The sequence below is a fragment of the Podarcis vaucheri genome (genome assembly GCF_965113315.1).
Source record: "Podarcis vaucheri genome assembly, chromosome: 3".
Lineage (NCBI taxonomy): Eukaryota > Metazoa > Chordata > Lepidosauria > Squamata > Lacertidae > Podarcis > Podarcis vaucheri.
The window spans coordinates 81529715-81544239 of NC_138761.1; the positions used below are offsets into that span (position 1 = coordinate 81529715).

The following is a 14525-nucleotide window of genomic DNA, read 5'->3' on the forward strand; positions in this document are numbered from 1 at the left end:
TACGGTGCCTAGCCCTGAGCTCTGTGGCAGCTTTCACCAATCTGGTGCCCTCTAGGTGTTTGGTGCTATAACTCCCATTACCACCAGCCAGCAACGCCACAAAATCTTACATCAATTTTGGCAGGGGCTGATGGAAGCTGTAGTCCAAAGTTTCTAGGTTGGCAAAGGCTGTAGCACTCGTCTTTATTGTGAGGTGATCCTCTGTAGGCACTGTGAAGCCGCACTGTGGCTTGAGGCAGACCCTGTAATCTGTTGAGAAGCACACAGGCAAAGGCTTTCTGCACAGCAAGAAGATTGCATGGCTGTTGTTACAATCATGGTAGTCACATTTGTTCTGCTAGAGAGCAGCAATGTTATGGTTGTGTATGCCTTGTGGCATGGATCCTTTTCCCCAACACTGCAAGAGAAGGCCACAGAGGTGTGTCATGAAAGAGGAATTGTGACCGGCTTTGAGTTGGGATTCCGTCTTCTCCCCCCAGCAATAACTGGCCCTTAATGCTGACCTCAAACCAGTCAGGGATCCTTTGCTCTCTTTAGCCAAAGAAGGACATAGCTCTGTTGTGTGTGAATAGGTATGTCAATTGAGAAAAAATAATGGTGATGATGATGGCAATGCTCTAAAATATTATTAATCTCTGCGGCCTTGTGCACTATAGTAAGTGCTCGTCTAGTTTGTTAAGTGAGGGCTCATAAAAAGTTCCTAGTAGTTTTCATAAAAGTTCCTAGTAGTTCTCATAAATAAAAGTCTGTGATATGAGTCATTCTTGCCATTGTTTTGTAACTCAGTATCACTTTCTGTTCCAGAGAGAGAGAGACTCAGCAGCAATTTACAAGACAAAGCAAAATATGAATGCTAAATCAAGCTAAATGATCTGCCAAAGACCACACTAAAGAAAATAATGGGTTCTATATGTTATAGTAAAATGCCCATTGAAAATTACCTCTGAGCATATGACAAAAGATATCAAGAGATTCAGCATTTAATGGAACCAAACTTAATTTTTCTGGGAATATGGGGCAATCATAAAAAGTCTATGTCACAACCTCAGTGCATTCTATACAATGTTAAATTTCAATTGTTGGGCAGTGCAGACTTATGACATAAGTACAAAATTACAACAATAAGATCTGTAATAGGAAATGGTGATTATTTATCAAATGAGGAATTGTCAACTACAATGGAAGCTAACAAGCCCCATGGTATCAGTATTTTCAGCTAAGGAGCTTTCCGATGATAATTTTAGAAAAAGAGAAAGGAGAATTGGTACAATTGACATCATTTGAAGAAATAATTACACAAGGGGGGGGACTGTTATCCAAAATATGATAATATTTTTATACTTCATGAAGTATAAAGGAAATGAACATTGACAATAAAAAGATTAAAATAAATCTCTCAGATGAAATGTGGAAATAAATATTTTCTTCCCAGTTCTTCCTATCCTTGTTTTAATCATGCCTCTGCCATTGTTTTAAACTATCACCTTTCTCCCTCTCAGGGTCTCTCCCTTCTCCCATGCCATGGCCACTGCTGTTGTGCAGATTGCCTTCACTTTTGCTCCCCTATGCCATCCATGAAAATCCACAACTGTGATGCAGTTGTCCAGGGAGGACTATGAAATGACATTCTTACATTTTTATTATAGAAAGAGATGCATTTTAGGAAATATTTATATTACATTAAAGTTATGGTTCTAATGTAGGATTGATTTTCTGTCCCACTCTTCCTCCCAAAGAAGCCCATGGCAGCATACAGAAGTAAGTTATAAATCTGGTGAATATTAGGTAATGTGTAATATATCACATGTGCTCTTTGTTCACCTGTGTATTTAATTTTTTTTTAAAAAAACCAACACCAGGCAGGCTCTCCATTAAAGCTTGGAGACCCGGGACATAGTGATGTTAAAATCAGGGGCGTCTTGCCCATAGAGGCAAGTGGGGTGCCTCCCGGCATCAACTCGCCGCCCTCGCCCGCCCCACTGAAGCAGCGCCGCACCCGGAACCTCCGCCTCCTCCCCGCCGGAGGGGCCACCCTGCAGCCGCTGCCTGCCTCCTCCAGTCCTGCAAAGTTGCCAGCAGTGCTGTAAAAAGGTTGGCAACTCTGGGAAATTGTCAGCTGCTTTATTTCTATGCAAGGATGTTTTTGCTTTGAACTTTATTTATTATTTCAACTGGGTGTTTTAAGCTGCCCTGAAAAAAAATATTTTCAGGATATAAAATAAAGGCAATATGTACACAACAAATAACGTTGAAGCAGTAGGCATAGCACTCTTGGAAAGTACCCTGCACAAGTTTCACTATATCATATGGGAGCCACAGCAAATGTGCAAGTGATTGTGCCATTTTCTTTTTAAAAAAGGAAAAAGGGTTACTCAATGATAAATGAGTGCTGAATTAAGATAGCAAGGATTGCTACCAAGACAGTGGATGTATCGTCTTAAAGGTACAAAAATTAAGGTTCCCAGAGCAACACTAATTTTGCCGTATGGAACAGCATGTCTAACAGATGTTTCACTTTGGATTACTCTCTCTGGTTGTGATAATAAACACGTTTATTAGCAGATCCCAGTAGTCTCAGTGGAATGTATTCATGAGTAATTGTGTTTAGGACAGCAGCTTCAGTTAGATCATACTCATGCTGGTTCAGAGAGGAGAGAGAGGGGGTAGAGAGGATTTGCATGATACAATGTAGAAATATCTGACAAGAGTTTTTAGTTATCAAAGTACCAAAATACCGGCTCATCCCCTCTGCAAGGAAAACCAAGGGGAACCAGTGGCTCTCCAGATTTTGTTGGACTTTAGCATGGGCAATGTCCAGGGATGATGGGAATTGCAGTCTAACAACATCTGGAGGGCTACAGGGACTGGGACATCAGAGGCAGATTTAGGGGAGCACAACTGGTTTGACCACACTGAGTGCTGCAGGAGGTGCCACAACAATGACAAACAACAGAAGGCAAGAGGAGGGGGGGTGTTGAATTTTGGCAGCACACAGGGTGCTGCTGAAATTTTAAAGCCCCAAGTACACCAATGGGGACACAAACAGATACTGTGCTAAAACTGTTTTTGCTAGTTTTGTATTTGAGACAGTTCTACTGATCCAGACAGATGGACAGATATATTGACTTCCACACTCTTAGGGTTCTTCCAGACTCTCACTATTTTTGGATGGGTTTCAATCATATACTGGCACTAGGATAGTTGACTGGGAAATATTGTGCCACAAATTCTATTTCCCCCAAAGGCTGGAATTTTTGTGATGGGAAAAGTGGTGAGCTGAAGTGTGGAATAACACTTGCTTTGATACAAAATAAACAAGCAAATCAGGATGAATGCTCAATAAACAGGTCATCTAGAAGTAGCCCTTGACAATGGGAAGGCTAATCTAGAATCCTTATTCTCTATGAAAGACTATTTTTTTTCTATCTACAGGGAGTTTTAATAGTGGGGGGGACACACATTCTGCTGTTCAAAAAACAGTTTCAACATGTGATCTGTTGGTTCTGGAGGGGGGTGAAGAATCAAGTGCGAGGGGGAGAGACAAATCTCAAGGCCTTTGAACCCAGCCCTTTGATTACCCAAGAGTGGCTATGTTGAAAAGTAAAGCATCCCTGCTTTGGAGGAGTCCATGTGAACTTGAGGAGAAGTTGTCCAAAGCAGTTTTATCAAATAGTCATAAATTTCCCTTAAAACACATGGAAACCAGTTCTATTTGTGTAAATGTCCTTTTGTTGGTTGTTGTTGTTCCAGGACTTACAGTCATTTATTATCCACTCTACTGTGTGTGAGGAGTCCATGTCCCCATTTTGTCTCTGTCCCCATTTTGTCACAGCCCTGACAAGTAATCTGTGGGAGGATCTGTGACATATATCAAACTCTGACAATGACATTGTCCTTGCTAGCCGAGCATGCATTTAACAAATTATTATTACTGTAATTGTTTATTCATAACTGAGTGCTTCACATAGATAGGCAAGACCCACAGTCTCCAAAGATTTTGTATCTAAATAACTCAAGAGATAAATAAATATAAGATGAGACACAAAGGGCTGGTGCAGCAGAGGGAAATTGAAAGGATTACGACCGGTGAAATGCAAAGGGAAAGAATTTGTTTAGAGAGACAGGTTTAATTAAGGACAATGAAGAAGGTGACTGGTAGGCAATATCCTGATTCAGGTGGCACAAAAACAGAACGGTTAAGAATTAGTCACTACTTGGAGCATACTCTGGTGGAAGTCCAAGGTCCAAGCATGGATCTTGTTCCACTGAAGAGCTAGGCAGTCAGAAGCTACCCAGTTCTGAGAGCTAGTGCATAGATGTTGCTCCATCACTTTGCATCAAGAACTGAAGGCTTTTAAGCCTGAGCCTTCATAGCACAGCTGCTGGCTATCAGTGTGAACTACGGAATTTGTGTACTCATGAGGAGTGGCTTCTTCACAAATAATGCCCCTTTACTCATGCAGTCACTTTTCTGCTTCTGGTGGCTGCTCAGTCTCCACCTCTAGGTCCAAGCAGGGCCTATCTGCATCTTGAGGGGAACCATTGGTTGCCATCTCCTCTGGGGGTCCCAGATCCACTTGATGTGCCTCAGCATAGTCCCTCAACATGGGCTGTTCCTTTGTGACATTTGGCTTGGAGTGCCCCACGTCATCTGAGTAAGAGGATTCCTTGAGCAGGAACAAACCTGAAAAGAGGACTACTCCCAGCAGGAACATGCTAAGCATAAGGAATAGTGAAAAAGAAGCTTCAGAACAAAACACAGAAAATAGGAATAGTAGAAGGAGAAACAGGAAGACACTTGAAAGACCCTTAAAAGAAGGGTAATAAAAGTGATAGTCAATGCAAGGTGATGGGGAAAGGAGGAGACAGAAAGTTAAGCCCGTGGTCTAAAATGAGGCTGCAAATGTTAGTCTGCTTAATTGGCCACTTCATCAATAGTTCACTAATTGGTGCAGGCCCATTTTAATAGATGAAGGTACATATTCATTGATTGGATGAATAAACCTGCCCCAGCAACCCAGAAAAACAGCAGACCTAAAAGTTTTAGAGGCCACTGAAAAGTTAAAAAATAATTTCTTAAGAGCTTTAAGGAAAATGCATTTTTAAAACATCTGCATCCGCATAGTGTATATTGAACTAATTATGATAAAACAAACATTGGAAAGGCAAGAAAATGTTACACTTCTCCAAAAGGCATATAGGTGACATTTCTTGTAATTTGAATTTTACATTTTCTCATACACATCAATATTTTCATTTAGGTTCCTAGAGAAGAACAGAAATATTTGCTTGCATATTGTTACAGTTACTCTAAATAATTATTCATCTAAAACCATTTCCTTATCCTGAAATGACCAACACTAGGGTTGCCATAGCTCAGGAACACAAGCAGCTATTATTACATTTCTTCAAATCCCCAGGCATCTCTTAGAGTAAAAGCGAAAGTCACCTTTTGCTACTCATAAGTAGGGATGGGGGAGAAATTCAAGACCATTCGCATTTACAGGCGAACTTGACTAATTTGCACTTTCTGAAACACAGCCATCCTTTCAAAGTCACACTTCTCCATATTTTTGCAGCACAGTTCTCCAGACAAGTAATGTCTACAAAAATGCATAGTTCATTAAAACATGTTTATTGGTAAATAGAAATTCCATGAAGAAGGAAAAGGCGATGAAGAATTTCCTTGCATTGGATCTGAGGGTAGTGTAAAGATGCACCATTGACAGAAGCATAGTCATGGTTTCATTGAGTACAGGATAAGATGTAGGTGTCCTTCTTTCCTATGACACACCCATCCCATCCAGGAATCCACTCTATTTTAGCCATTTTGTTGGTGCATTTTCACCAGCACAGCAAACGGTACTAGCAGAGTTTTCTACAGGCATCTCCAAACCATTCTGCTGAGATATGTATCATAGTGGCAGTGTATCTTGTGTTCTGCCAGCACAGTGTGGCTTCCACCATTTCACATATCCAGAGGTAGTGAACATGGTGCCTTCCAGATGTTGCTAGGCAAGAACTCCCATTGTCTATGGCCACTGACCATGCTTTCTGGGGCTGATGGGAGCTGGCCTCCAACAACACCCAGACGGCACCATGTTGCCTAGCCCCCCAGCCAGCTTAGCTTGAGTAAAAAATTGCACCCTAAATGGATCTATTTACAGGCAACTCCTCATTTGCACAGGGGTTGCATTCCAGGTCATTGTCTATGTCATAAACCCGTTCCACCCCCGCCACACACCCATTTCACCCCTTCTGGAGCTGAAAACACATGCATTGGTGGTCGCATGTCAATTGGATGCATGCTAAATGATTGCCACCTGTACTTAGGTACTCGTGTTCATCATATTTGCTACAGTTGCAATGAAGTATAAGAAAGGAAATTATCACAACAAATGCTCTTAAAATAATTGGGGGGGGCTTTCCAACTAAACCTTGAATATACTCCAAAACCAGTCTTTAGACCCAGATAAATCTTCCTCACAAATTCATATGCCACTGAAATAGCCAATAATACCTGTGATCTTGGGTGGAGCCATACACTGCACCAAATTTAATCCAGGATGTTATCAGAACAGGCATAGAGAGTTCAGCTGGACCGTTTGCCACCTAGCGGTTTTAGCATTTCAGCCCAGGTTTCCAACAAAAGTTTCTCACATTTAAATAATAATAATAATAATATTCTAATCATCTGGCTGAAGATACCTCTCAAGTTTTTAAAACGAAAAGGATATATTGTTGCAAATGAGTTATATTGTACAGTGGTACCTCAGGTTAAGTACTTAATTAGTTCTGGAGGTCCGTACTTAACCTGAAACTGTTCTTAAGCTGAAGCACCACTTTAGCTAATGAGGCCTCCTGCTGCCGCCGCGCCACCGGAGCACGATTTCTGTTCTCATCCTGAAGCAAAGTTCTTAACCTGAAGCACTATTTCTGGGTTAGGGGATTCTGTAACCTGAAGCGTATGTAAGCTGAGGTACCACTGTAATAAAATGTATAAATACTGTTTACAATGTAAAAACAAAAGTACTGACAAGACACAATACTTTTTTTAAAAAAAACTTGCTAACTTGGTGATTAATTTTTTGAACTCTTTTATTTTGAAGATTTCTGGAAGTTGGATTCAGAAATAAATTAATTTAGTAACGTAAAGGGGAAGATTTCATAGAACAGTAGTGCCACAGTACCACCTTGTGGGAAGAAATATATTCGATACTGAATAGGAAGTAAGTTTTAGAAAAGGCAAAGTAGCAGGTATTTCATTTTCTGTGTGCTTTATTTTAATTATATGCTGGTGTTACAGTGTTGAAGTATCTGAAAAGTGTTCAATCAAATTAAAATTTAAAAGAGAAAGAAAATAAATATTATGAATGCATCTTCGGGTAAACATACGATGCAATAATATTGTTGTCAATATTATTACCAACATTTGTTTGGGGGATCAATAGTTTTATCCATTTTTTGTTAAACATGGACAAGTTTGTTACTTACAGACCTGTATGATTTGCTACATGAGTTCAGAAAATCAGAATATGTTTTTGTAGTACCTAAGGCTGCAAGCCCAACTCCATTTAAGTCTCAATTCAGTAGAGAAGGTATGGTTAAGACTGCATAGCATTCAATCAAGAAGAATACTTCTGAGAAGACATGGTTTGTAGAACTTGATAAACTGACGGGGAAGTTTAGATATCTACAAGATCAAAAGTTCATCGAGGACTGGAGAAAGCTAGTTGAGTATTGGGAATGTATAAGTGATAAAGAAATAATGTTAGTGGCATTTAAAGAAGCTCTGTAATAACATAAGAAATATTGCAAAAAAGAAAAACAGGAGCGGAGGGTATGTCAAAAGGCAATAGTAAAATTTGGAAATGTGTGATTAAAAAAAGTTCAATTCGGATGATTGTCCAAAAACGAGAAGATCTGTAGAAGTTGTAATGTGGTGTGATTTGTATTTTTTTGATGGAAAATTAAGAGAGAGAGAGAGAGAGAGAGAGAGAGAGAGAGAAGACATGGTTTGTGATTGCTCTATAATATAATCTGAATTCTACTACAGTACAATAAAATAGTTGAAATATGTACAAACATTCCAGTAGCAAACTGGCAACCAATGCAACTCTTTCAACAAGAGTAAAAGATTCCTGCATTGCAGGGGGTTGAACTAGCTGGCCCAACTCGATATGATTCTATGTTGCCAGTAGTCTGTTCCTGTGTACGGTCTGGCTTCTCAATTCTGCACTGCTTGCAGCTTCTGACCAGATGCAACGACATTCCACATAGAGTGTGGCACAGTTATAAAGTCTTGAAGTTACCAGTGCATGGACCACTATCATCAGGTTATACCAGCTCAGGAATGGTCATAGCTGGAGTACCAGCTAAAACTGTTAAAAGCACTGCTAGCCACGGAGGCCTCTTGAGATCCCAAATACCACACAATTCAGAAGCATCACAGTTTCAAGTCAGTCTTCCCCTGGCAAACGATGGGACCAATCTCCACCCAGCATCCCCGCAGGCCTATCCCTCCTCCACCATCTTGTCCTGTATCACTGAGACCTGGATGGGTGAGCAGGGAGGAGTTGGTCTCATCCAGCTGTGCCCATCTGGATATTTGGTGCAGCATCAGGCCAGATTCGATGGTTGCGGAAGGGAAATTACTGTGGTCTACAGAAATTCTCTTCCCACCCCTCCAGGTTCTCTCTTTCCTGGTTCTTTACCCAGTTGCGGGGATCTAGTTCCTGGCATTGGGCAATTAGGACAGGTTAGGGATTTCACTGACCTGCCTCACTGCCCATCAGTCTCCCTGCCTGAGCTGACAGAGCTGACCTCAAGAGGTGGTGTTTAGGCAGGGTTTCTGCCCCAGGTGAAGCCTCCAGAGGGGCACCATTGAGGCTCCCAGCCTCCTGGGGCTTCAGCTGGAGAAAAAGATGAAAAAGTGAAGGCAGCCACTAGCACCTTCCTTCCCCTAAGAAGCTGAAAAAGGCTCATTTACAACATGATGCAGGGAGAGGGAGAGTTGGAAAATCTGGAGAGATTGCATGGCTCTCCCCCATGAAGCAAAAGACCCCCTGTGGATTTGCTACTGCACTGAGATTGTAATGAAAGGGCACTTTCTACTTTAAACTCGTAAAAAGCATTTTTTCACCTTACATGGAGCCTAAAATTGCTATAAAATTATCATTTCCTAAAGTGAGTAATCAAACAAAAACAAAATTGAAAGGAATCTTGTTGAAGCTTAAAGGTAAAGGGACCCCTGACCCTTAGGTCCAGTCGTGGCCGACTCTGGGGTTGCGGCGCTCATCTCGCTTTATTGGCCGAGGGAGCCGGTATACAGCTTCCGGGTCATGTGGCCAGCATGACTAAGCCGCTTCTGGCGAACCAGAGCAGCACACGGAAACGGCGTTTACCTTCCCGCTGGAACGGTACCTATTTATCTACTTGCACTTTGATGTGCTTTCGAACTGTTAGGTTGGCAGGAGCTTACTCAGGAGTAAATTTACACATCAAAAGTCATTGAAAATGTTCTCTCAGAACCAAGAAGAGGGGTGGGTGGCAAAAAGCCTCAAAGAGGAAAAAGGAAACCAGAGGGCCTTGGCTGATCTTATAGAAATGCTGTCTTTTAATGATCCTGTGACCAAATAAATCCAATTCAAAACCTGACCTCGGATAAACAATTGATGCACATGGAAGTTCTACTCTTGACAAACAATTTGCTTTTACTGGAGGGGATTGCTCATTTTCCCTTTGGTCATACAGTCATAATACTTCTTAGGATTCCTTTGTATTAAAATGATATATTGACTACTTTTTATGCTCTTTACAGATGTGTTCAGGGGTGGGTGTGTTTCTTTGCATACATATATGTGTAGGTACGCAAACATGTATCGGGGTGGGGAGGTGAGGTGCCAAACTGGATCTTTGACCCGACTGACAGAAAGCCTAATTTCGGTCCTGGTTTAGGACTCCCATATTATCAGGACTTCATTGCTGCCATGACAACCATGGGGCTGCCCCAACATGTCATTGGCCCAATGCATGTGGCAGGCCACACTCTGGACCTTAATTGGGCAGGAAGAAGGTGATCCTCAGTCCCTTTTCATGGTCAGATGCTCAGTGAGGTGTGCCCATTTGTGCCCATTGACTTTTTCCAATATAAGTGCAGTACAATGCTCTTTGGCAACGCCCTTACCTAGTGCGTTGGTGCATTGGTAGCGGAAAAGCATCCCGTCTAAAATCTCTGCCTGCCCTGCTGCCGCTCAGAGGCGTACAAGAAAGCAGTACAGTGGTACCTCGGGTTACATACGCTTCAGGTTACAGACTCCGCTAACCCAGAAATATTACCTCGGGTTAAGAACTTTGCTTCAGGATGAGAACAGAAATCACATGGTGCAGCAGCAGCAGGAGGCCCCATTAGCTAAAGTAGTGCTTCAGGTTAAGAATAGTTTCAGGTTAAGAACAGACCTCCAGAACGGATTAAATTCTTAATCCGAGGTACCACTGTACCTTCTCCTAAGGGAGACATGCGCTTCCATGTTTCGCTTTCGTACTCCTCGCTCTCTCTCGCACCAGGCAGCTGAAAGCCGAGGCGGGCCACTCCACCCGCTGGCCGGCTCCCGGAGGGAGAAAAGCCCTTGCCCGCGCGCGGCTACGGGGAAGGCGATGCGAAATGAGGACCGCGGGTTCCTCCGGCGGCCTCTGGGAGGCGGCAAAGCAAGAAGGAAGGCGGAGCAGCTCCGGGAAGAGTGAGGCGGCGAACGAGCGAAAGGAAAGAGGAGGAGCAGCTAAGTGCCGCCGCCGCCGCCGCTTCCCCTGCCAGGCCGTGGCCCTGGCCGGGCCTCCTCAGTAGCCGGAAAGGGAGAGGCGGCGCGCCGTGCGGGGAAAGTCCCTTCCGCGAAGCGGCTCCGATGTCGGGCGAGGCGGGTGCTGGGCTCTGAGCGGCGGCTGCGGCGGCTCCTCGTCCTCCTCATTCAACCTCCTCCTCCTCTGCGAGGGGGGGGGCGCAGCCGCCGACGCGACTCCCAGGCTCCGACCGAGGAGAGGCCGCGGCCTGCAAGAGCGGAGCAAGGAGGGAAGCCGGGGGTGGTGGTGGAGGCGGAGGTTGCGTGCGTGCGAGGGCGCAGGATGCCGAGCCGGGCCCCCTCGGCCTGGACTTCCCGGTGGCTCCAATAAAGCCCCGGCGGAAGAGCCTCGTATGAGGCCTCTCCGCGGCCCAGGAGGCGCCTCCGTCGGGCCCTCCGTCCCCCGCTGAGTGCTGTGAGGTGGGCTGGGGGTCCCGGGGAAACAGCCCCGCGAGAGGAGCCCTTCTGCGTCCCGGTCCCCGCCTCGCCTGGGCGGCCTGCGCTCTCCCTCCAGACGCGCAGCCCCACACACCCCACATACACTCACACCCGCTGGAAGTGGAGGGATGTCTTCTGCCAACTCCGCGGACATGATTGAAACCCCCCCGGTGCTCAACTTCGAAGAAATTGACTACAAAGAGATCGAGGTGGAAGAGGTGAGTCCCCACAGGTGGAGAGGGCGCCGGGAGGGACACTTGGTAACTCAGCTCGGCAGTAAGCCCCACATAACTCCAAAGACACTCCCCCCCCCACCTCCTTGGAGATCTATAGATGCCTATATAGGATGGCAGGCTCGGTTGCACGAAGTCAACATTGCCTGCATTGCCCCCATGCACACACTTGAGGCTGTAATCCTGTGCCTAAAAATTACTTGAGAGTAAGCCCCGTGGAGTACAAATTTATATGAGGGGTCTGGGCTCGAGGCTTTCCTGAAACTGCGCCTTCTCTCTTCTGCCCCCCCTCCAAAAAAACACACACACTCTATTTGTTTACAGGCTAATTGTACACATGACCCATTGGTAAGATAAAGACAATATATGACAGTCAGAGTTGTGTGTAGTATTTAAAGGGCTGCCCTTAGACCAGTAGCTTGGGGTTCAAATCTCTACCTGACTGTGAAGCTCAGTGAATGATCTTGAGCTGATCCCCATCTCTGAGCATAACTCACAGGCATGTTGTGAGGATGAAATGGGGAGCGACCTTGAATTCCTTAGAAGGTTTGAAAATATAATAATACTAATATTCCAGTGGTACTTTATCAAGCATGAAAGCTGAGCTATGGCTTGAGTAACTAGTTCTGAGTTCAAATCTCATCTCAAGATTTGAGTCGCAATAAGATTTAAAGGCCGCCACCCCCAACACACACACTTGTTTAGGGAACCTCAACAGACATAATTTTAAAATAAAAGATAAGACTGAGTGGTTCCCTAGACTGGATGGATGGGAGGTTGCCTGCTCTTGATGGGGGTACATGCCCTCTGAAGGACCAGGTACGCAGCTTGTGGGTATTTCTGGATCCTTTGCTGTTGCTTGAGGCTCAGATGGCCTCAGTGGTACAAGGTACCTTCCATAAGCTTCAAATTGTGGCCCAGCTGCACCCCTATCTGGACAGGGATAGCCTAAATTTTGTAGTTTATGCTCTGGTAACCTCTAGATTAGAGTACTGCAATGTGTTATACGTGGAGCTCCCTCAGAAATTAATATATAAAACAGCCAGTATAAAATAATTATCACTAAACACAGCATTAAAGCAGTAAATCAACAGTATCGCCAATGAAACCACGTAAAAGCCACTTGGAACAGATTGATCTTCAAAGCCTTTTTAGATCCACAAGACCCGTCAGTGGTGGGATCACTTTAAAACTGTTAGCTACTGAACATAGGTTTGGTATCTTAAGTTGGAAGAGTCATCATAAAGTCAAAATCTTTTTTGCAAGTTTACTTGCAAGTAGTCCCTGATGATTTTTGTGGGACTAACCTTTTCCATCTGGGCTATCACATCTTCTGGATGAATTACAAACTTTCATATGCATTCAGCTTCATAAATACTAGGTAGCCAGAAGTGACATATTTTCTCAGCTCAGGGAGATCTTGCATTCAAATAAAATAATGGTATGCCAATGATGGGAAGTGTGTAAGGAAGCATACGATCCCCAAGGTTCATTTCTTAAAAATAAAAAAATCTGCACACTCCTGGAGACTCAGGATAATCAGTCAATGCCTGGCTAGAAAGGTTTTTAGGATAGAAAGAAGTTAGGGCATATGCAGAGATGGAAATTATTTTGGCCAGATCTGCGCAGCAGTATCTCAAATCTGAACATGACCCACCATCCAGGTATGGTGGTTTGCAGGAGCTTGTTTAAACCTCTTGGTTTTGTTGCCTGCCTGAGACTGCAAAAACAGGAAGTTGCCAAGCATCTGGCAGACTGCGATTAATATATTTTGGGTTTGAGGTATCTTGGCAAGCCATGAGTTGTGCAGGTCTTTTGCACAACATAAATGTTTTACCATGTCATTCTATAGTAGGAAGAAAGAAAATAATATGAGCTATGCAGATGGTTCGTTTGAAATATGTAACTGAAAGTTTCCAATTGCCTTTTTGTATAGGTTGTTGGAAGAGGAGCCTTTGGAGTAGTTTGCAAAGCAAAATGGCGAGCAAAAGATGTGGCCATTAAACAAATAGAAAGTGAATCGGAACGAAAAGCTTTCATAGTAGAGGTATATTTTTTCTTTTAAAATTCTTTTAACATAATCTGATTAACAGGTAGCCTATTGTTTTCAAAACAATTTTATTTAAGCTGTGTTGGAAGAGAAATAGGACTTTGTGAGAACTGTACCGTTTCAGTCAGTAAAACAGCAACTCTAATTGTACTTCACAATATTGTGAATTTGTATGGGTGCTCATAATTTTATTGCTGTGCCGTAAAATGTTCCTTTAAGATTTATTGTGAGTTGTGTTTTGAAAACTTTCTACACCCCTGGGGGTGTATTCAGGACTCCGTTGGGATGAGGGACAAACTAGAAAGTTGACTCCAATAACCCTCTGAATTGTAGTTCCACCACCTGTATTTGGGAATATTGCAAACTCAATTAGCTGATTAAAGATTGAATTCTTCCTTTTCTGTTGGGATATTATGTCAACTGCATTTGCTTAGAATAAAGCAACTCTGCAAACTACTAAAGCTGAGTTATTGGTGTCCTGCTTCTCCAGTCACGCTGGCCCATTTAAAATACTACTTCCCCTCTACGTTCTCCCTACAAGCAGTGGTGAGGGAAATGGGACTGTACGTTCCTACTCTGTCTGCTGGTAACTCTTCTCACACTAGATGTGGGTGTCACATTTTGTAGGGTGTGTCAGAAGGGTGGAGAGGGAAGGTGTGTTTTCCACCACACATAGAAAAGAGATCAGGAAGTGAGTGCAATTTAAACCAGATCAATCAAAGTGACAAACTACTTGAATATGTACACTTATTTATCAGATGATCAACACTTAATATTTCAGGGGGTTGGGGGGTGAGAGAGAGAGAGAGGTATGGCACTTCTGTTGGTGGTACGCTCTAGTACAATGGTCCATTGCTAGTACACTATTTAAACATGCAGAAATACATTATTAAGCATAGTGTGCCCACAATAGGCCTGACTCACACAAATAGGCAAATAACTGGCTGTAATTTTTATTAGCCATGCTTG

The 14525-nt window shown here is 43.4% G+C and overlaps 1 protein-coding gene across 3 annotated transcripts in view; it reads left to right on the plus strand.

Annotated features, from left to right (window-relative positions):
* Positions 1 to 10687: 10687 nt before the first annotated feature.
* MAP3K7 (mitogen-activated protein kinase kinase kinase 7) overlaps positions 10688 to 14525 on the plus strand; it is a 46480-nt gene continuing 42642 nt past the window's right edge. Inside the window, exons 1-2 of one of the 3 annotated variants that reach the window (XM_082216848.1) lie at positions 10688 to 11491; positions 13443 to 13553. In XM_082216848.1, the coding sequence (XP_082072974.1) occupies positions 11402 to 11491; positions 13443 to 13553 (201 nt within the window). In that variant the 5' untranslated portion in view covers positions 10688 to 11401. The remainder of the gene's footprint in view (positions 11492 to 13442; positions 13554 to 14525) is intronic. The other 2 variants (XM_082216850.1, XM_082216849.1) reach the window with 2 other exon arrangements.